Source organism: Cynoglossus semilaevis, chromosome 1, assembly GCF_000523025.1.
Source record: "Cynoglossus semilaevis isolate Cse_v1.0 chromosome 1, Cse_v1.0, whole genome shotgun sequence".
NCBI classification, from domain to species: domain Eukaryota; kingdom Metazoa; phylum Chordata; class Actinopteri; order Pleuronectiformes; family Cynoglossidae; genus Cynoglossus; species Cynoglossus semilaevis.
Window position 1 is genome coordinate 6,790,141 of NC_024307.1, and position 22,196 is coordinate 6,812,336.

Below are 22,196 nucleotides of genomic sequence, written 5' to 3' on the forward strand. Positions count from 1 at the left end.
GTAGAACTTCAGTAGTGAAAACTAGAGCAGACCCGCTAGGGTGTTCAGTCCGGCCCGCTGAATGAATTTTGAAAATTAAAAAATACACAAAATTATATTTCAATTAATATGAATAGAAATCTAATATACTTTTACTTCTTTGCATGAAAACAAAGGGAAAAAAACATGGACTTGTTATTTATAGTTAATTATGTTATGATTGTACTGGTCCCGCCCACTTGACATCTAATTAGTTTGCATGTGACCCGTGAACCAAAATGAGTTTGACACCCGTGATCTAAACTGTTCGCATCAAAGTCCGACCAAACAAACTGCATGTTGTGTAGACAACAAGTTCTGAGGAGGGTCAGATCAGGTAACATTTTTCTGACCCCCTCTTTCTGCTGTTTTGGTGAGACCGTGTGGATCCTAAACTTGGGTTCTCACTCTCATTAATCCACAGCAGAATCAAAAGATTTTCTCATACCGAATTTGAAAAAAAAAATCCAAATTATTTCATTTCATTTAAGGCTCAGTATGAGCTTTATCAGAACATCATCCTTGATGTTTTGAGAACATCGGTGAGTTGCCACCGTGTGGCCGTTATGTGTAAATATCACCACATTTGACTGGTGTAGTGATGTGACTACAAGTCCTCATCGAAATATAAATGGCTGCGTGTCCTCAAGGTGCACATTAATGGTCATTTTCCATCCCAGAAATATATCCCCCATTCAAAAACAATTCTGCTGTACTGCTCATCTAAGAAATGTGCTGTTGAGTTATCATTTTTGTTTGTCATTTCCCTGTAAATTGCACCCTGCGTGTTTCCCAAGAGGAGAGAGAGAGAGAGAGAGAGAGAGAGAGAGAGAGAGAGAGAGAGAGAGAGAGAGAAGAAATAAGGAGAGGAAGAAAAATAGAAATTTAGAACGACAGGAAAAGCTTTTATGTTGCGCAGACATTTCAGGAGCAACAAATTGTAACTGCTTTTCATTTCTGGACTGGTGTGTGTGTGTGTGATTCACCTCATTATGGGACTAGTGTCATTTATCACATTATTTCAATCATATAAAGAGTTCTGTTTGTTAAAAAAAAACAAAGGACGCCGCGTAATAACAACACAACAGCAAATACATTAGAAGGGAATCAGTTTTAGAGTAAGTGTTTGGAGACAGGACATTTTAGTTCATTGGTTATTCACTTGTTCCTCGGTTGATGACTCTGATGTCTCATTTCAGGTAGACAATCCTTTTCAAATGGCTGCTAAACCAAACTAAAATCATTGAAANGGGGGTATTTTCTTGACTGACAGCCTTCTTTGTTTGTTTGTTCAACATGTCCTCAGCAAAAGACAAATTGCCTCTTCAAGATTAGGAGAGAATTACATCTTCTTGTCCGTCCTTATCTGCTCTGTTTAAAAATAATAATAATAATAATGACAATAATAAACAGAACGGTTTAATCTTCTTTGCCTTATCTCTGTCAATATTATTGTTTATTTAGTTGCTCATGTTGTCATCTTCATTTTTCTTTTCCCATCTAAGTAAATAATAATTTAGAGACACATAAAAGATATAGATAGATAGATAGATAGATAGATAGATAGATAGATAGATAGATAGATAGATAGATAGATAGGAAAATGGCAGACTTTATTTATGGTTATTTATTATTCGTAGATACAATTTCGTTTTATATTGACCTGATAAAATAACATTTCTTGCAGTTTATTTCAACTTGTTTTAATTTACACTAAAAAAGTCGACATTAGTGTCTGGTATTTTGTGTTGTAACAAGTGTCTCCATGGCACAGGCTCGAGCGGAGTTGATTTTGTTTTCTTTGTGTCGCTGCTACCGTGATGAGGTGTTGTGATTGCCGAGGGGTGGGATGAATAGAGTTCACGGTCCAATCGGAATATTTGCTCTCGGCTCGTCTTCACTCCTATTGGTTGTCATCGCCCAGCGAATCATGCCGACATTGCTTGCCTTTCCAGTGACTAGCTAGTTGCTAACGTCATAGTTGGCGATTTTCGTTTGTTATATGACATTAGCGACAATATCGTGACATATTATTCACAGCGTAGCCGCAGTCGGATACTGTACTGTTGACGGTAGGTTCATTTTACACCACTTGCTTACAATTTGCTTACTCGATAATATTCACCTGTTGGTAATAACAAGCTAACGGCATTTAAACAGTGCAAATTTAGCTTTGTAGGCTAACAATAACAGAGCTAGCCGTAAAAGAAAGAAAAGCTAGACAATACGTTCATATAAAACATATGTCCTCGTTATACGAGACGAGACCCGTTATCGGCTTCAGCCTCAGATGCTAACACATTAGACTCATCCACTCTGCTGCTGTGTATCACGTTTTAATGGCAACTCTGTAGATGTTGCTCCTTTTTATTTCTAATGGTTTTTCGTGTCCATTTTGATTAGAAAGATGATAGGTAAATTCATTTAGCGTTTTTAATTAACTATGCACGCCATGTGAAAGGGTCTGACGTTAAAATATAGACACAGTAACACTTTCATATGTTCACTGTATAGGACACACGATAACATAATAACTAAGCATATGTTTGTTCCTAGTTCTAAATTCACCTTCACATTGGGTACCGTTAGGTGATGTATCTACAGTTTTTAAGAATTCCAAAATATTCAAGGGTATTAATATTCGATGTGTTTATTATTATAGGTCACGTATAATTCACGAGTTCTGTTCATATGGAGCGACGTAACTCGCGTTCTGCTGTAAGTCTGAATTCACATACTGCACATAAGTATCTGTGTAACTCCCCAAGGCTAAGACAGTGGTAACATTATATTCTAGGACAATAAAAACATTGACTTGCGCCTGGGAGTAATAATAAAGGGCAAAGACCCCCCCCCCCCGAAAAAAAACAAAACAAATGAAAAAAAGTAAATGTGACACAATCCTATGTATGGCGTATGGCTGGCAAATGTAAACAAAGGCAAACATTCATCTGATTTAATGGCCAACTATTTCCCACGATCTAGTTGGCGAGCTATAACGCTGTGCATCGGGATGATGGAACAAGATTTCATTAATAAATATATCAGATATGGCGACATAGCCAGGAAATGCCGTACAACTAGGATGTCGTACACCCTGTACACCCTGTACACCCTGTACACCCTGTACACCCTGTATATATACAGTATATTGTATACGTGTCAGTTTGTGTAAAATAATAATAATGCTTGTATGTTGTACGTTCTGTTGCAGACAGGTTCACTGTGTTAAGGATGATGAATGGAACCCTGCCCTCACCTGCGTGGAGATGACCTCCCACCCAGTTGGGAATGGTCAGAATGGGGCCAGATGTGCCCCTTCTTAATGAGTACAAGCAGGAGTTCTTCTGGAAGCGCTTTCCACAGACAATATTGGGGGGTCCACGTCTCAAGTTGGGTTACTGTGCCCCGCCCTATGTCTATGTTAATCAGGCAGTCCTGTTCTTGACACCATGGCTATTTGGAGGGATTGGTACTTTGCTGTGCCAGCTGCAGCTGCTGCAGGAACTCCATGCTGCGGTTCTCGCTGGCATGCTCATGTTTGGTGCTGCCGCGGGAGTCCAGGCCCTGGCTCTGTATGCTGCACGCAGAAATGGCACAGTGGAAAGGCTGGGTGCACTGAATGTTGGTGCTCTGGTTGATGAAGAGGAGGTGGAATTCACCCACTGTGTCGGCCCAGAGACACTCCGGTTCATTGCTCCTGGGAAGAGGTTTGGACTGAACGTGGTTTTGCACACAGTACTGGCTGGACTGCTCTGTGGCTTTGGAACGTGGTACGTGTTCCTTGGCAGACTGACCACGCTCTACGGTGGCATTGGAGCATCCCTGGTAGTCTTTGTCCTAAGTTGGGTGACACTGTGTATAGCTGAATATTCCCTCATTGTGAACACAGCCACGGAGACGGCCACTTTCCACGCACAGGACACGTATGAGATCACCCCGCTCACACGTCCTCTGTACATTTTTATATTCATCGCCGTTGACCTGGCTCATAGGTAAAGCAGATGCAAAAACATCGTCATAGTAACTGAAATATCTCAATATGGTGCTATTTTTTTCTATATTTAAATAGTTTTTATTCTGTCACAATAATTGATTTGCATTGTGGTCCAGGTTTTCAGGTTCTGTCCCTGAGCTCCAGCTGGCCAGCCAGGTTCTCCATGTGCTGTTCCTCTTCCTACCTCTACTGTGGGCCCTGGGTTTGCTGCCTCCTCTGGATGCTCTGCTCCTCTGGGGCATGGAGCAGGCTCTTGTCTTTGGCTTAGGAGGCTCACCCATGTCCACTAACCTCAGGTGATAATGGAAAAAGAAATAGCAAGGACACTAAAAGTAGTTTTTTAGATTTTATAGTATCTTTGTCAATAGCTTTAAACCCTAAAAATTACAGTAATTATAGAACTGTTTGAAAAAAAATATAACTGCACTAAATATTATCTCCATCATTTTTCCACTGTCAAAGTGTTCTGTCCTGGAATTGGTCATATTTTGTTTTCAGTACATGTATTTTTATGTATTTCTTAACAGTGAATATTTACATATTTTCTGTCAATACTTTCATGATATTTGTGCTCTTAATTGTGTGTGTGTTAACTGGTCTTTGTTACGTATGTTTTCTTACAGGCTGCTGTTGATGTTTGGTGCGTCTGTGGCTGTAGCTGTGTGTAATTATTTCATCCCATCGACATTGGGTGTGGTTATCTTCTCCATCTCCACTGGATTTTTGTTGAGTCTGGACCTCAGCCAGGTTGGGACGGTCTGCAAAGGTCCCAGACCAGGGTTTCAGGATCGTGGATTTGGCAGAGGAGTGTCTCCTCCTCCTCCAGGTTCGTTTGGATGGAACCTGGGCTGCAGGGAGCTTTTCTTTTATCTGAGTCTGTTACTCGTGGCCGTAGCAGAGGCAGGACTGTTGCATCACTTCCTGGGTTCAGCTGATTCCTACAGTCTGGTAACAGGACCCCAGGCTGTTGTCAGCTACCTACTCGTTGTACTTTTCTGTCTGTGCTGGGCTCTCAGAGAGATCCAGGGAGCCTATATTTTTGGAGGAGTATTTCTCAACCCTCTGTATCCTAAAGGGATGTCCAGTGTTCAGAAATTCAAGCAGAGGAGTAAGGGATTATACACAGCTGCAGCGATCAGAAGAGTCCTAATTTACCTTGGTGAGTTTGTTAAAAGTTTGATTTTTAATCTAATATATTCAACATTTTGTTCGTTTTTCTTGTTTGGTTTGTAACTGTATTTTTCAAATTGTGTTTGAACCCACAGTGTCTCCTTTTGCGATGGTTGCTTTTCTCTCAATGGACAAATCTCTGCAGCTCCTACACAGGGTTTCCCTCAGTGTGGGATTCACCAGAGCCTTCAGAGTGGTAAAAAAAAATCCAAGAAATGAAGTGTCCTTATTTTTTATTATTACATTTTTGTTTGTTTAATGCTCAGTGTGGCTCTTGTTCTGTGCAGGTGTGGCAGAGTTCGGAAGATGCTCTCCTCCAAATGGTGGTGGTGGTTCTGGTGCGACTCACAGCTGGGAGTTACATGGTACAGGGGTGGGAGAACCTGGGAACTGGACTTCAGCTTCTTCTGGTGAGCTCAGAAATATTGGTCCCTGATTTCTACGTTAATTACAGTAAACCAAAAACGATGCTTAGATGCTTGTAAAATTCACATTAGCTCTTTTAAAACTTAAATATCTGAGATATTTTATTTTAGGATTATCATAATACAGTCAATACCTCTATAGTATAATATAAGGGTGTAAACAATATATTGATACACAGAAAAATTAAAAAAAAAATTATTCATGATAATGTATTGAACATTTACAGCACTGTATTGATTTTTTATTAACAATTAACATGCAAATATTCATGTTGTTGGTTAATTTTACTTTCTTTACTTTAATTTCTTCACTAGCAATTACAAATGTAGATCCCTGTGTTCTGATTTTAGTAACCTGATGTTATGTAACATGTAACAGAATCGTGTGTTTACTTTGCGATATATATCATATGGCCAGAGTGCAATTACAAATGTAGATCCCTGTGTTCTGATTTTAGTAACCTGATGTTATGTAACATGTAACAGCATTGTGTGTTTACTTGCCGACACATACCTTTACTGTAGTATAATAACAGTGTATTCATGCATAATACTTTAAAGCCGATGCTGCGATTATAAATACAGGATGATTAGGACCCGGCTGTGGTTTATTTTCAGGTGGGCCTGGTCATTGACAGATTGACCCAGTTCCTGGCCAAACTAAAGTTCACCCTCACAGTGTTGGTGACATCGTGGACAGAGAAGAAGCAGCGTCGACAGTCAGCTGGAACACTCTTGGCTATAAACGCTTCTCTGTGCCCTCTGCTGCTGGCTGTGGTGACCCTCTCTGCCCTGCTCTCCGCCCCACTGCTGCCCCTCTTCACTCTGCCCATCTTCCTGGTGGGGTTTCCCAGACCTCAGCGCAGTTGGCCTGGGCCTGTGGGTACTGCCTGTCCCTGTACAGATTCCATCTTCTACCAGCAGATGAGTGGAAGTCTGGCCTCGGCTATGAGGATGGCCTTCGCAAGGGGGTCACTGGGTTAGTTATCCATCCTTTTTTTTATGTCTTGTTTTTTTTTGTAAGAAAATATTAAATTTGATTACATTATTATTTATAATGTAGAGCTAAATTTATAAGTTTATTAATTTTTTTAATGTATAAAAATCAAAAGTTTAAGTGCAGGGTCGCTATCTTAACTATGTAAAGTCAGGCACACCTTTAATGGCTTAAAAAACATATTTTAATTTCCCATTTGAATGGAGTTATAGAAAGGATTACATCATACCAGCAAAAAGTGCAATAATCCATTCCAATAAACATATAAATGATCATTTCAACATATTTCTGGGAAGAGCTTTTAATACAAAAAACAAGATTTGAGTCATTACACTGAGGCTTAGCCTGCAGTAGAAAACAAAGAAAATTTGATACAGGCTAATGTCAATGAAATGATAAAAAAAAACCATTACTTTGACTAAAGTTTGTCAGCAGATAGATTTTGTAGATATTTTGCAAAACAATTCAAAGAGGAAACAGTTTCACCTTGTGCCCTGATGCACAGTGGAAACATATTTGGACTGAGAGTAGAACCATGTGGTACTCCATAAAAAAAGGGACGTACACATCAATATAAATGTTAAGAAAATCCTGTTATTGAGTAAATTATAAACCAATGAAATGTGTTGTAATGGAAATATATTCATGTTTACATATACCACAATAACTGAGCTTTTATGCTGTTTTCACTGACTGCCACTGGCTGACCTCGCCCATGGGTCAAGTCAGGCCTGTCTGCAGTTCAGTGAGCACCGAAGCATCCCATCATATGGTTAAATAGTTAGAAGAATGCTGCTGGAGCAGCACTGGGGACTGGAGTCGCTGCCAGTAATGCTAGCTCGAGTGGTATGATCTAGTCGAGTTCCTGTGAAGCGACCCACAAAAACAGCTCTGATCTGTATTCATTACATCACAGTGTTTCCACACCATCTACAGTCTAATACTCTCTGGGCAAATGGAAAACTCTGCCAGGACGTTGTATCGTGCTCAGTCAGAGGGGAGAAAAGCCGCACAAGTAATAAATGATGTCAAACTGAGCTAAACCACTGAGGTTAGGTCGTCACGGCGTCTCCTGCCGGTTTTTGTCTCTGAGATTGGTGGACTGTGTCCGATGACAAACTCTCAGTGAGTGAAGTTGTTGCTCTGAGTCTAACAACGGCTCACGCATAGTGTTGTGTTTCTTTATTCACACAGCAGCTGTAGAAAGGAGTCTTGCCAGCGTGTCACTTTCTCTCCTGAGGTCGCACTAGTGTCTATTCTGAGATGACATTATCCTTGAGCCAAGAGACACTTGTCAACCTAAAAAAAAAAGTTTTCATCACGGCACATCTGTCAACTTCTTTCTCTCACCACAAAGTGACCATAAAGCTAAGACTGAGAACGCATTCAATATTTAAATCCCTGTACAGTCAGCCAGTTAAAATAGTATCATGACCTTCCTGTTCTTCCATGGTTCCTGTCTCAACACGTAGTCCACTTATCCACGTAGTCGGCACAAGGAAACACAGATGATGCAAAATGAAAAAGGATCTTGACCAAGACTCCCTCTGTGGTGCAGGATATGTATGTTGTGTGTTCTGTTATTCATTTCTGTCAGTTTAAAAGTCACAACTACAACATGTGAAACACATTAATGATGTATTTACGTCTTTCCCTTCATAGGCTCTTTAGCCCCGGGCTCTCATTTTCTTGGCCGCTTCCAGGACCGTATGGTTTGGATAATGATCCTGGAGCGAGGATATGGCTACTGTACAGTAAATATTAAGGTACTGTTTTTTTTCCCCTTCTTTTTATCTAGTTTTGCACTTCTAAACATGGCCAGAATATGCAGCACAAACACAAACACAATGTTATTACAGACTCTGTGTCACTCTGTCACTGATTAATTTTACTTGTGGGAATAATTAAAAAAAAACTAGGACAATATTTCCATGCTGCAGAATGAAGTCAGGTTGTATTTTTGTTCAGTTTTGGTTTTACAGAAAGTGTAATTTTGATTTTCTTTTTTACTTTTTGTTCGTTTACAGGCAGTACGGAAAACCCTCAATTGTTTGTCATACTGTGTAATTCTGTAGTACTCTGTGTACACTTCACTTGCTCTTTTTCAGAATCAGAATTTGCTTTACTGGCCTATGGTGTCAGCACATGATGGGAATTTGACTATGATATGTCTGGTAATCCCTCAGAATTTAACAGTAACAAACAAACAGCAGGGAAGAAAACTTGAGTTTGGGATATGCACAGTCTAATGAGTGACGCAGGGTTACAGTTCACTATAGTAACTCTATAGGAACACAAATAACCCTTGAATCATTAACTCTGGTCACGTCCACATCAGATGAGCTGACTTATCTGTTCTGCTCCAGTCTGATGTCATAGATGTGGTTGCGTAAGTTGACTTTTATTTGTTAAAGAAACACGATACACGGAAAGCCAAGCACGATGTTGGTTCTTGGGTTTTGTTTCTCATTCTGTATCTAATTCCACTTCCTGTTTCTCTCCAACATCAGTTTGTTACTGAAAAACTTTACTTTTCATTCGACTGAAATGGCCTTTAACAGAAGTGAGGGAAATAATTACCGTATGTTGTGTGACTGTTTGTACAAACACTGCACTAATACTGTTATTTTGGCATTTGCCTCACAAGAAATGCAGGGTCATGTTGCATTGTATTAGTATCATTCATTTTGAAAAACCTTTGGAGGAAAAATAACTCTTGTATCAGGAAAACTTCAAACAACAATGTTGAAAGTTTTCATATTTTTTTCTTTGTCCTCCATTATTTACAAGTGTTGTATGGTTTGACACAGGGTCTGGAGCTGCAGGAGACGTCTTGTCACACGGTTGAAGCCCGGAGGGTGGATGAGGTGTTTGAGGCTGCCTTCGAGCGCCCCGAACGTCTTGGTTTCACTCAGGGTTTCAACCTGCACTGGGGGAACGCTCTCACTCCCTGTGCCGCCCTCGCTGTTCGAGTCTACTCTGACGCTCGAAACGTTCTCTCTGGCATCATTGATTCTCACGACAACTTGAGGAAACTTCAGGAGGACTTTCTTAAAGTGCTGGTCTGGCTGCTCCTGCGATACTGCGTTCAGAGGCACAAAGGATTTATGTGGATGAGTGAAGAAGGGTCGGGGATTGGAGGAAGGAAGTCCCAGTCCTCACAGCTGGCCCACACTACCTGCAAACAACCACCGGAGGCAGTGATTGTCGAATCCAACGTGTCTTCTCTCAGGTTTAGACAGGATAGCTCCAGTTTAACCTCCTTTGGCGATTGGTCAGATGAGGATGACTTGTTTGGTCCTCAGCCAGCCAGGAGGACGGTGGCGTTAGTGACTGCAGAGGTGCAGCCAGGACAGACGGTGCTGCAGACTGGAGCCTCTCTGCCAGGTTCTGTGGAGATGGACAGTCTCTTTGAAAACATGGCCCTCTCCGCCTTACAGCCTCTGCAGCCTCTTGGACTGGGCATTGGGATGCCAGCAGTAGATAAAGGCCGGAGCACGGAGGTCTTCAGAGACAGCCCAACGTCTGCCCCTCCACTGAACTTTAGCTGCCCTCAATCTGAGGCGTTCAACCTACCCACGGGATGGAGGACTGCACCCCTGCTGCCCTCCCGCCTGCTGCAGCTCAGGCCTCTGTTTCCCGAGGACTGGTTTAGGTTCACTTTAGGGCGCTGTGGGCCTGCTGTGCAGAGCGAAACCTCAGAGGACATGTCCAAAGCCTTGAAGGAGGACGAGGCTTTGAAAGAACTGCATGCACAGGTCGCCCTGTCTTGTCTCGTCTCACTCGGGGCAGAGTCGGCCTTCACCAGTCCCAGTTATGTCTACAGGCTGTACTGTGGAGATGTACCGTGGACAGAAGGACTGGAGTGGCTTTCCTCCAGTAAAGAACTTTATCAGCTTTCCCTCCAAGCTTTCAGGTAAATGTACTCTCTTCTCTCTTTTATACTCTCTTCACCTTAACCTATAAATGCACTTAAAGTGTTCTACCTTTTCTCACACTGGACTCGTATGGTTTCAGGTTTAGTTTTAAGCTACTATTTGATCAAGCGAGCTTGGGGCCCATGGAGTCCCTGGAGGAGCTGTTCAACACTCTGGAGGAATATGAAAGGGACTGGTACATCGGCCTGGTAACAGAGAAAGGCTGGCATGACAGCGTCCTCCAGGAGAAGCCCTTCCTGTTTTCTCTGGGTCATGACTTGGCTATGGTAAGTTCACAAACAGCTTGTCATATTCATTACGAACATGTCTGTTAAAGATCATACCTTCATGTAAACCAAAAAAGAAAATTTAATGTGAATTTCAGTTAGGGCTGCAGTTGTATTGACATCAGTTTAAATCATTTTTATTGATTCAAATTTTTTTTTCCTGGTTTCAAATATCAATTCATATTTGAATTTAATAAAGGAAGAGCAGAAAACATTTTTAAGAACCTCAAGTGCTAATTCAAATTTAGGATAATTTTTAACATTACCATCTGCTGCTGCTACGACAAGACAAATACATTTTTTGTTTTGTTTTTTCAAACCTGAGGCAACTTAATTTTGTTTTCTTTATAAATGCATTCCTGTCGCACTGATACCAGTGCACACAGTTGCTGTTCGTTAGTTACAAGGTGTGTATCAAGTATTTAGTAATGGATTTATTCATGTCTATATTTGAGAAACAGTTTAATAAATATACATATCAACAGTATCAGATGGAGAAGCTTTCGTTTATTAATTCATTCAGCTCCCAACCAGAGTAAGAAGTGTGTCTTGTTGTCCACGTCCACAGGGTACCTACACCGGCAGAGTCCTGTCCCTGCAGGAGCAGCTGGTTCAGGTGGGCCGTCTGAATGCAGAGGGGGTGCGAGGCCAGTGGGCAAACCTTTCCTGGGAGCTTCTGTATGCCACCAATGACGACGAGGAGCGGTACAGCATCCAGGCCCACCCATTCATGTTGAGAAACTTAACTGTTCAGGCGGCCGATCCTCCTTTAGGATACCCCATCTACTCCTCAGCCCCTCTTCACTTCCCCTGCCTCTGAACGTGAGGAGTTATTTCTGTTACCCCCCCGCCCCCTGCAGCCAGTTTCCTTCTTCTGATGTTCTTGATTGTCATGACGTTGATGTAAAAACCAGCAAAATCTTGAGTTCAGACGAGTCATTGTCCACTTGTGAAGGAGAGACTTTGCTTTTGTCCCATGTTTTGACCTATGTGGTGCTTTAAGAAGTGATATAAAAACACTTTGTTCTCAAAAACAGATTTCTAAAACAGGATTTATAAATCTGACAAAAAATATTATCCTTAAACGGTTTGAAAACTTAAATTTGTCCAACAACAACATTTTATTAATAACTGTGTTTAGAAAAAGTCAGAACATTTTCCCAACGTCCCTGCCCTTCAATCTCAAAGAATACCTCTGGTCTTTTATTGTACTTTTTAGACTTATCAGAAATATCAGGCTCTACTTCCACTAATGGAATATGAGTTTTCCTAAAAGTGTCAAGGATGTGCCTTGAGTATGATTTATTGTGTGTGTGTTGTGTTTAGTGCTACTGTTTTGTTTACACTTGTTTACAACGGAGAAAAAAACCCCTACATGTCTATAGTCTCTTGTACATACTGTTCATTTTTATATGTGAAAGTGTATATACTTATAATAAAACTCCTTCGCAAAAGAGATTAGTCATGGTTTACTTACCATATGAACCATGTGTGAGTGGATTCAAGTGGGTTTTATTTACTATTTGCAAGTCGTTCAAATGAAAGCACTGGTACAAAACATATGGAATGTAATACAAATAATAATCTTAGGATTTAGGCGCTTTGGCCCAGAGCCAATGTCTCTGTCATTGGTGTGGAACCCCAGGGTTCACCTCCTGGGCAAGTTCAAGTCCCGGTTAGGGCGGTTGGTACCTTCCAGTGGACTCACCACCCGCAGGAAGGTTTAGGGCGGTTGGTACGGTGCAATGTGATTTGGGTGGCGACTGCTGCCCCCGCGACCCGGTAACGGATAAGCAGATGAAAATGGATGGATGGATGAGATCTTCAGGCTCATCTTTTCAGGCTGATGGATGGATGGATGGATGGATGGGATCTTCAGGCTCATCTTTTCAGGCAGTTTTGGGCTTAGTGAAGTATGCTGTGTCAGCATCCTGAAAAAATAAGAAGGTGACAGTCAGTGCTGCTGCCTAATGAAATGCTGTGTGTTGTTTCTGCCTGGCCCTCTGTTGTATTTGTGGAGAAGAGGCCTCCAGAAAAACACTGCTCAGTCTGTGTGTTCCCTCTTGTTCTTTATTGACAATCTTTTCTGTTAATCTCAAGATGGATTAGCAACAGCTGAGGTCTCTGTTCATCACTTTCTGACAAACTTCATTTTTTTTTCTTCTCCCAGTTCAGGGTCTGCTGGATTACTACAAATCACCAACAGTGTCTGTTTGTACCATCTTGTGGTTCATGTTCAAAACATTAAAAAATGTTCTACCTACCAGACCAGCTTTGAAATTCTCCACCCTGATCTTGCCCATCTTCTGTGTTATGAACATGGCAAATGTTGGCGTATACTGCCGCAGGTAGAACATCAGCGGGAAGGGCTGTTGTGCGATCCACATTTCCTTGACATTGTTGGCTATTCCCACAAGCATTAAACGCACACAGCGACTCGTTGGCATCTTGTGTTTCTGGTCACCAGGTGAAGATACAGGCTGGTTCAACACAACACACAAAAAAGTGTTTGACAGATCCACACGACACAGCAAACAGAGCTGAAGGGAAAAAAACCCCCACAATTCTAACCAGGTACTACCTTGTTGAGGTCCACTGTGAAGGCATTTTGTACAATTTGAGACATGACTGGTCCTGGACAAACTGTGCTGATGAATATGTTTGGATATTCACTTAGTTCAAATTGGAGGGATTTGAAGAAACCCTAATGAAAATAAATACATTATTGAACATTTCCTGATTTGAAGGAAGTTCAAAATACCAAACAGAACAACAATTTGTTTTTACCTGTAGAGCATGTTTACTGGCTGCGTACCCTGTTGACAGTGGCACTCCAATGAGGCCAGCAATACTGCTCACTGTCACTATGCCTCCACTTCCTCTCTCTGTCATGTGAGGCAGCACCTGCTTGGTAATGGAGATTGTGCCCAGGACATTGAGCTCCATCAGGCCTTGATAGACATCAATGCTGGTGTCCATGAACAGGGAGCGTTGACTCCGCCCACTGTTGTTAATTAGAATATCAACCTGAAAATGTACAAGTGTGATGGAAACTGAGACAGGAAAAATATTCAAGGTAAAATGAATGAATGGTGAATGTCTCCTCTTTGGAAACCATCTGTTTTTTGCTCCTGTTGTGGAAAGTCTTTCCTCCAGCCAGTATCAAGTGATGAATGCATCTATGGTGGTGAGTTCACAGCTGCTTGATACGGTTAGGGTAAGATATTTAATCTATCTATTATTAAACGTTGGGATAAGTGTGAAAAAAAAATTAGTAAGAAAACATTCTTACACGCCCAAAGTGTTGGATTGCTGCTTTTGTTTTTTCAGCATGAGTTTCCCTTTGCAGCAAATCAAGTGGAAGAACAAAAATATCTTCATCCTTGAGGTTGGATGACTCTGGAAGTAGAAAAAGATTCAATTCAATCAGGCTGGACAAAAATGGGTAAAAGATTTATAAAACAAATGTGCACGGTTTGAAGAAGAAACAACAGAGTTGTCACTAAATACATTACTATTTTTTTCATGTTTTAAACCAGAAACGCAGTGAAGGTTTTCTCACCTACACATAGACGTTTCACTCTGGTTAGCTCATCCTCACGGCGAGCAGACAGGATCAGACGTGAACCACACTTTGCCAGCTGGTAGGCCAGTTCTTCTCCAATACCACTGGAAGCTCCAGTGACCCAGACCACCTGTCCTTTCAGTATGGTCTCTGATTCATACAACCAGATGAAAATGTTATGCATTAACCACTGCCACATTACATTTTCACATTTGGGGGAGTTTTAAATGGAATAACCTAGAAAAATTGTACAAAAAATGTTCTTTTTTAACTGGTTCTAAAACCAATTTTAAAAAGAACCAGTTAAAGTAGTTTAAGTTGGAGGACTTTTCTTTTTTTAAGCAAAGCACATAAGACCCGTTATGTACATAAGACTATATTTGAGCCCTCTGACATCAACATTTATACAGTTGTTGCTTGATCTCCAATGAACTGAAAAGTACCATATGTTGTTTTGTTTTTAGTTTTTGTTTTGTTTGCCAGCTGGTCACAGAAAATAGCCAAAAAATCTGCGGGCTGCCTTACAGGTTTCAGCTGTCTGTGAAATACCTAACTCCTACAGCTTTTACAAATGTTCAGTGTTTCCCCAAGAAATCCTTTCAATTGCGACCTTGACGAGCTTTAAGAGCACAACCACAATATGCAACCATAAATGCTGCGTTTTAACATTTTTTCATGTTTATTTAGACAGATTTTCTGTCTCATCATTTGGGTAGTTGTGTGTACACTTTGTCACACCTTTGCTTTTTATTTCTTTTTCTGTGTACACTAATGTACACCTATAAACGAATAATATACTTGTTAGGTTTAGTTGAAAACAAAAACAATTACTTTAAATGAGGTTAATGTGTTTTGTATGTGACCCTTGTTGAATATGTATCTATCTATCATACAGCATAAGTCGGAGACAACCTTTACTCTAGTATCTTACCTGGACGTCGCCCTTTAAAACTGGCCAATAACAACTCAAAGTCTCCATCGGCGAAAATGAAACACAGTATGTGTATTACTAAATAAAGTAACGAAAAATACCACAGAATGGTAAGAATAGAAAGATCCATACTAGACGAAGTGCTAATCCCAAATGCACAGCATTTTCCGCTAAACTATTTGCAAAATAAAAGTCCGGTATAGTTGGCGCGTAAAGCCCGGAAGTAAACCGGAAGCAGTATTACTCGTTTATCGATGTGTGATAATGAATGGGTAAATGGTGATATAAACGTTTTGTTTTATAGTTCATTTCTCACAATTTCTTGTTTTACGTTTACAGAACACAACCCTGTTTGGCAGTGTATGAAAAAAACTGTACTTAAGAAAAGACAAAAATAATCCACTGGATTTCATCTGTGTGTTTATTTGTGTTCTTCACTTTATTGTGCTCTCTGTGAACACCGTTACCTTTTTGTCTTGTCCTGATATGTGTCACAGTGGTAACTCACCTGGATTTTACCCCACTACACTTGCACTCGTGTGATGGTTATATCCACACAAGTAAAACACAACATGAGAAGGAATAAATAAAAAATTGAAACACTGCAATGCAAAGTCTATAGTGAACAAATTGAATTTCCAATTATTCCAACTGCCTGACATGAGGATTTGTACATTGTGTCAAAGAAGCAATAGAGGGGGCCATTTTCTGCCACATTTAAATCTGGCACAGACTCAATATTACAGATTTCAAAATTTCAGTAAAGAACTACAACCTTCAGCTATTATACTATACGTACTCAATATGATGGAGACCTACTGGTGGGCCGTATTTAACCTTAAGGCCACTTTTCACACCAGATCCCATTACATAACATCTACATGACTCATTCATTCATTCATATTGTCCTGTTTAATCCTTTTCAGGGTTGTGGCTAATCCCAGCAGTCATCGGGCGAGAGTGTGTTACACAGTGAACACAGTGTAACACTGTGACAGTAGTTTTCCCACACTACATTTTTTTTTTGCATTTAACGTTTATATATACCTGTATGTATTTGTATATGTGTGCGTGCGCCCGCGCCCGCGTGTATGCGTATGTCCGCCCACCCATGTTCATGTACTGAACACAGCCTTAACTCTTCAGGGATGATGTCATGTTTTCGAGTAACGCAACCTGCAACATCCGGGTCCTTTCTAGGCAGCTAACGTTGGTTAGCAAGCTGTCAAGCTGTCAAGTGGAGAGGCTGGGACAACCGTTTCAGCTTCCCCCTGGCTTGGCCACTCAGAACTACGACTCACACCTTTACACCAAAATCCGTCAGGCCACATACAGTCAATGTCGCCAGCTGAGATAATGTAATGCGACACTGGCGTCTAGAGGGACGTAGATATTGTCTATGCAGCGAGTCTTGAGTGACGCTTGGCCATTGCTACAGAACTGGCTATCGTAGCTTAGCTTACCCTACGCTAAGCCCTTAGTTTCGTCGGTCTACCCTCCTCGGAGTGTAGTTCGCACAGTCACTCCTCATCAAACTCGCAGCTTCCGTTTCTGTTGAGCCCTAATCTAAGAATTTGGTAAGTGCTAAAATGTTATTTCTTGCGTGTATTACTGAAGGAAATGTAGTGAGATAGCAAGCTAGGTTAGCATGTAGCCACCGTTAACTAGCAAGGCCGACAGGATTTACGTTAGAAAGCATTGGCAGATGGAGGCCTGTCAAAGTTAGCTGTAAGGGACAAGGGTCACGGCCTGTATTTAGGCACTAATACAGTTAATTTTTTTGGACTGTTGTTAGAACTTTATTTCTGTTTCCCCAGCGTTAATACATTATTTATATCTGGCCTCGCTGACCGGGTTGTCATTAAACAGCCCACCAACGCGTCATAGTTGGTACAGGCTTTTTTACGTCTCCAGAAATTCAGTTTAATCGAGGTGCTGGTCATTTACTTAGCCCGCGTTAGCACTGCGGGGACGTAACGATAGCTGCAATTATCACTTCCACGAGCGAATGAGTTTTCTGTATTGCGAAGGTCAGAAAGATGCTAACCATCGGTGTATGTTTATCAGGATTCATGTCTATGTTTGTCATAGCAAACTTTATCCGTTTGAGGGCTGAGTTGATCCACACTGTTCAAAAGTGTTGTAAAAATGTCCTATACTATTTTTAGACCACAGCAGGGGTGAGAACTTAGCCCCAACATGCTAATCGTTTGCTACCGTTGAGTGGGAAAAAAAGCCTATTTAAGATTAATTCTAAAACGTGTCCTTCATTAATGAAGGCCTGATACGCTTTAAATATTTTCATCTTTCTTTTGCTCTAAGGTGTATGCACTGTGTAAAAGTATTTTCACTCATGGTGTGTATATTTGTCCTGGATGTTGCCAGCTGGTCACAGAAAATAGCCAAAGAAATCTGCGTGCAGCCTTACAGGTTTCAGCTGTCTGTGAAATACCTAACTCCTACAGCTTTTACAAATGTTCAGTGTTTCCCCTAGAAATCCTTTCAATTGCGACCTTGGCGAGCTTTAAGAGCACAACCACAATATGCAACCATAAATGCTGCGTTTTAACACTTTTTCATGTTTATTTAGACAGATTTTCTGTCTCATCATTTGGGTAGTTGTGTGTACACTTTGTCACACCTTTGCTTTTTATTTCTTTTTCTGTGTACACTAATGTACACCTATAAACGAATAATATACTTGTTAGGTTTAGTTGAAAACAAAAACAATTACTTTAAATGAGGTTAATGTGTTTTGTATGTGACCCTTGCTGAACTGTCACCTGGAGTACAGAGCTGGTGCATCTGTTGTATTTTTACCTATTCCACATTAACTTCTATATTTGGACATAGTTTCTGGTGTACTCATTTGACCTTCATTGGTTAAATAGTAATACACTGCCAATAGCACGAACTGACACGAATAACATTGTTTTTTTTGTAAGGAGTATTTACTTTGATGTACTTTTAAAATGAATTAAGGGGAAACACTAGTACATCTCCCCTTTTTAAATACACAAGTAACAGTTTGTTTTATGAGCGTCTGGTAGTTTTGTAGTTGACTTACAGCCACATGTTTGTTTTATGAGCGTCTGGTAGTTTTATAGTTGACTTACAGCCACATCTTTGATTTTCATTGTAACATCCTGACAACTTAAACAAGAAAGAAACAGACATTAATCAGATCAGCACACTATATATAATGCCACTGATACAGTCTAAATATATATATTATTTTCTTATCAAATCTGTTAGATGCCCTGCATATGCTACCTTTTTTTCTGCATTGAAGTTCAATTTTTGCACATTGTTGCTTAATTTATTTTTTGAAGTGACGAAGTACGTCTCTGTTTTGACTAGAATCCAATTAACACTTTTTATATTTATGTTGCAGGTTTTAAGAGGACACAATGGGTGCATTTCTGGACAAACCAAAGATGGAAAAGTATAATTCCCGTGGTGAAGGGAACAGCCTGCGATATGGGCTGAGCAGCATGCAGGGTTGGAGGGTAGAGATGGAGGATGCACACACAGCAGTAATTGGACTGCCCCAAGGCCTGGACCTCTGGTCATTCTTTGCTGTCTACGATGGGCATGCTGGCTCTCAGGTGGCTAAGTACTGCTGTGAGCACCTGTTGGAGCACATCACCAGCAACTCAGACTTCCAGAGTGCTCTGCAGGACGACACCTCAGTGGACAACGTGAAGACTGGGATCCGCACAGGCTTCCTGCAGATTGATGAACACATGCGAACCATCTTAGAGAAGAAACACGGTGTGGACCGTAGTGGCTCCACCGCAGTGGGAGTGATGATATCACCAAGCCATATCTACTTCATCAATTGTGGTGACTCCAGGGGGCTCCTCAGCAGAGGTGGAGCTGTGCACTTCTTCACGCAGGATCACAAACCCAGTAACCCACTGGAGAAAGAAAGAATTCAGAACGCTGGAGGCTCAGTCATGATCCAGCGAGTGAATGGGTCATTAGCTGTCTCTAGAGCTCTGGGTGACTTCGACTACAAGTGCGTTCATGGGAAAGGTCCAACGGAACAGCTGGTTTCTCCTGAACCTGAGGTGTATGCAATAGAGCGATGTGAAGGAGAAGATGAATTCATTATACTAGCTTGTGATGGCATCTGGGACGTCATGGCCAATGAGGAACTCTGTGACTTTGTCAGATCAAGGCTGGAGGTGACAGATGATCTCGAAAGAGTCAGCAATGAAATCGTTGACACGTGTTTGTATAAGGTATGTCATGTGGACAAACCAAATTTTTTTGCATATTGGTTTAAGTTTTATTGTTGATTTACATGATGTGTTTTTGTTTTATTTTCTTCAGGGAAGTCGGGATAATATGAGTGTTGTGTTAATCTGCTTTCCTGGAGCACCGAAGGTTTCTCCAGAAGCAGTGAAACGAGAAAATGAGCTGGATAAATATCTGGAAGCCAGGGTAGAAGGTAGATGAAACAAGTTGTTCACACAAAATGTTCACACTTGACTGAAAAGTAATTCATACGTTGGTTAATAACACAGTCCAAGGGGCCTACTACATATATTTTAAAAGTGTGTGTGTGTGTATATATATATATATGGATATATATATTTATATTGATATATAGTATATATACACATACATATACACTGCATGAATGTTTTTTCACACATCACTAAAGAATTGTAGTTTTCTTATCCTTAAGTTACACTTACAGATTTAGATATAGGCCCATTTTAAACATTCACATACGTTTACAAAAAGTAAAAAAGTAATTTTTGTTTTTCAACAGAAATCATTAAAAAGCAGGGTGATGAAGGCATCCCAGATTTGGTCCACGTCATGCGAACGTTAGCATCTGAGAGCATCCCCAACCTTCCTCCTGGAGGAGAGCTGGCAAGCAAGTGAGTAATCTCCTCAGACAAACTTGAACTCTTCATCCCTTTTCATTCTTTCACTTGAAGTTTTACTGCAATATATAATGTCATATTTGTCTCATTTTCCCACCTTTAGGAGAAGTGTTATTGAAGCAGTCTACAACAAACTCAACCCTTACCGGAGTGATGACACAGTGAGTATCCCTGCCCGCCTTTAACTGCCAGTAGGTGTGCTTTGTTTAGAATATGCACGCTGACATTTATGAACAAACTAATTCTGTGCATCCTTGTAATTTTTTTTAACATATTCAACTGACAAATTATGATCAAAAGACATGTTCAGAGTCATTTTGTCGTTAGACAGCCTGGCTTAGATTTGACAAAAGAGATGTGCAGAAAAAGGCTCATTCTCCCTCATTAGATGTTTTCAGTAATTAGTAAACAAGCTAATACGTTAAATCATCAATATCTGACATTTGTGTGAAGTGAAAAAAAATGGCATTCTCTTGTATTTGGAAAGCAGCATTTCTCAGCAGTCCTTTTATACACACAACACAAAGGTGGCACCCTTGTCTACTCAAATACTTTGCTTTTAAATTTCCGTGAAATATGTTGACTCTATCTCCTAACATCTTCGTCCTTCACCGTGAAATACTGGCAATTTGTTGTTATATTTGTGTAAAGTCTGACTCGTCTGCACACATCAACCTACTGTATCAGCAGAACGTCGGAATGAATGGGTTCAAGTAAATGAATTTGCCTGAACAAACCTTTTTAGGAAATTTAAATTAGTTCCAAAATGTTTTTTCTTCTTTGGAATTAATTTAATTTGCACAATGAAACTGTAAAGAGTTTTTGTTGGTTTGGCCTCCATATCTCCGTGGTAACTGCTTTCTAAGGATGTGGCTGTTGCGTATTACCTTTAAGTTGTTATAGCATAACAGCTACAGTTGAAGAAACTTACATGAAGGCATTTGTATTCGGCCACTTCAAGGAAACTCGGTATTTATGTATCATTTTGAAAATGTTGCATATTACAGTAAATAGAAAATCAGTGACTCAGACTCCACGCGGTTTGAGTTTTGACATTTTGAAGCACAAATCTTTGCTCTTTCTCTCTTTTCTTGTTGTACATGTTGTTGTTTTGGGAAAGTTTCGGGAAAGAAACTAAATACTAGAAAATCCAAAAAAAACAAACACATGGCAGTTTAACCACTCTGAGTTATAATGACAAACAATTCTGTTGGAGTAAGTTTCAGCTTTGACAGAGCTCTCAGAAGCAACACTAAGTATTTTTGGTCTTTTATTTTATTCTTTTTTTTTATTTTCAGTTTGAATGAAACAGGCAAAGTCCCAACACAGCAGTGAACAAAAGCTACAATGATGTAAAATTAACATACAGGAAACATTGTTGTCCTACTGATACTGCAGGAAGTGACACGCAGAGCTGCACTCCAATAAGAACTCCAGTTGATTTCTTTGTCTAGCTCTGTTGTTGGAGATGTGTCTTCAGGAAATAGGAGAAAGATGTACAACACTAGGATTCTGCCTGAAAAACCAGCCAATTTATTGTTACTTATCTAATGCATCATCAACATCAACTCCTTCTAAGTGTGAAAATAGAAGTTAACACAAACAGATGATACATTTACAAACAATGTTGTCCATTTTAAGGGTGTGTGGCAAATTTGTACAATATTTTTGCCCAGTGCTCATTTGGTCATTTGTCTGTTACGTACAATATTTTTGCCCAGTGCTCATTTGTCTGTTACGGGATTTTTGTTCAGGGATTTGAGGAAAACTTTCAGAAAAACTTCTTTTGAGATTGAAAATCTTTCCTCTAAAATATAAAATAATCATCTTCTGTTTCATTCTCTATAATTCTTCATGCTTGTGTTTGACATGAGCCAGTCTGTCCCCGGCCCCTTTCTTGTGCTCACATGGTGTTTCCTGATAATGTGTCACTTAATGTAGTTATCAACAGTATGGCAGCCACTCATGTGACATCCTTTACAAATACT

At 40.4% G+C, this 22,196-nt stretch overlaps 3 protein-coding genes across 10 annotated transcripts in view; 2 read left to right on the forward strand and 1 right to left on the reverse strand.

The window, feature by feature from the left end:
- Window positions 1-1,866: 1,866 nt before the first annotated feature.
- On the forward strand, window positions 1,867-12,267 carry pcnx4 (pecanex 4). Of its 2 annotated transcripts, XM_008307650.3 has the most exons (12): window positions 1,867-2,090; window positions 2,681-2,736; window positions 3,233-4,013; window positions 4,132-4,311; window positions 4,639-5,174; window positions 5,281-5,381; window positions 5,473-5,595; window positions 6,229-6,589; window positions 8,270-8,373; window positions 9,418-10,523; window positions 10,625-10,811; window positions 11,380-12,267. In XM_008307650.3, the coding sequence occupies exons 3-12, from the start codon at window positions 3,310-3,312 to the stop codon at window positions 11,629-11,631; spliced, it is 3,654 nt and encodes a 1,217-aa protein (XP_008305872.1). In that variant the 5' UTR covers window positions 1,867-2,090; window positions 2,681-2,736; window positions 3,233-3,309; the 3' UTR covers window positions 11,632-12,267. The 2 variants fall into 2 exon arrangements, with proteins under 2 accessions (XP_008305872.1, XP_024915937.1); XM_025060169.1 differs by lacking the exon at window positions 2,681-2,736.
- A 276-nt stretch (window positions 12,268-12,543) lies between these two features.
- Window positions 12,544-15,510, reverse strand: dhrs7 (dehydrogenase/reductase (SDR family) member 7). Of its 5 annotated transcripts, none has more exons than XM_025060205.1 (8): window positions 15,308-15,509; window positions 14,374-14,526; window positions 14,104-14,210; window positions 13,599-13,838; window positions 13,393-13,515; window positions 13,076-13,291; window positions 12,681-12,742; window positions 12,544-12,629 (listed from the first exon to the last, which is right to left on the reverse strand). In XM_025060205.1, the coding sequence occupies exons 1-7, from the start codon at window positions 15,435-15,437 to the stop codon at window positions 12,701-12,703; spliced, it is 1,011 nt and encodes a 336-aa protein (XP_024915973.1). In that variant the 5' UTR covers window positions 15,438-15,509; the 3' UTR covers window positions 12,544-12,629; window positions 12,681-12,700. The 5 variants fall into 5 exon arrangements, with proteins under 5 accessions (XP_024915973.1, XP_024915962.1, XP_016887610.1 ...); XM_025060194.1 differs by having other exon boundaries at window positions 12,677-12,742; XM_017032121.2 differs by having other exon boundaries at window positions 12,547-12,656; window positions 12,694-12,742; window positions 15,308-15,510.
- A 981-nt stretch (window positions 15,511-16,491) lies between these two features.
- Window positions 16,492-22,196, forward strand: part of ppm1aa (protein phosphatase, Mg2+/Mn2+ dependent, 1Aa) — a 37,047-nt gene continuing 31,342 nt past the window's right edge. For 2 of the 3 annotated variants that reach the window (XR_003051118.1, XM_008307621.3), the window contains exons 1-5: window positions 16,493-16,884; window positions 18,702-19,554; window positions 19,646-19,763; window positions 20,091-20,202; window positions 20,312-20,369. Coding sequence is in view for 2 of the 3 variants with exons in the window: in XM_008307621.3 (XP_008305843.1) it covers window positions 18,718-19,554; window positions 19,646-19,763; window positions 20,091-20,202; window positions 20,312-20,369 (1,125 nt within the window). In the remaining variant the exon portion in view is untranslated. Of the gene's footprint in view, window positions 16,885-18,701; window positions 19,555-19,645; window positions 19,764-20,090; window positions 20,203-20,311; window positions 20,370-22,196 lie in introns of all 3 variants that reach the window. The other variant, XM_008307603.3, reaches the window with a different exon arrangement.

Excerpts from the sequence above, each read along its gene's own strand:
- pcnx4 (XM_008307650.3), top strand. The coding sequence starts at position 3,310 with ATGGTCAGAATGGGGCCAGATGTGCCCCTTCTTAATGAGTACAAGCAG. Across the intron at positions 5,175-5,280 it reads AAGAGTCCTAATTTACCTTG|TGTCTCCTTTTGCGATGGTT; the intron begins GTGAGTTTGTTA and ends TTGAACCCACAG. Across the intron at positions 5,596-6,228 it reads CTGGACTTCAGCTTCTTCTG|GTGGGCCTGGTCATTGACAG; the intron begins GTGAGCTCAGAA and ends GTTTATTTTCAG.
- dhrs7 (XM_025060205.1), bottom strand. The coding sequence starts at position 15,437 with ATGGATCTTTCTATTCTTACCATTCTGTGGTATTTTTCGTTACTTTAT. Across the intron at positions 14,527-15,307 it reads TTTTAAAGGGCGACGTCCAG|AGACCATACTGAAAGGACAG; the intron begins GTAAGATACTAG and ends TGTATGAATCAG. Across the intron at positions 14,211-14,373 it reads AGTGAAACGTCTATGTGTAG|AGTCATCCAACCTCAAGGAT; the intron begins GTGAGAAAACCT and ends TTCTACTTCCAG.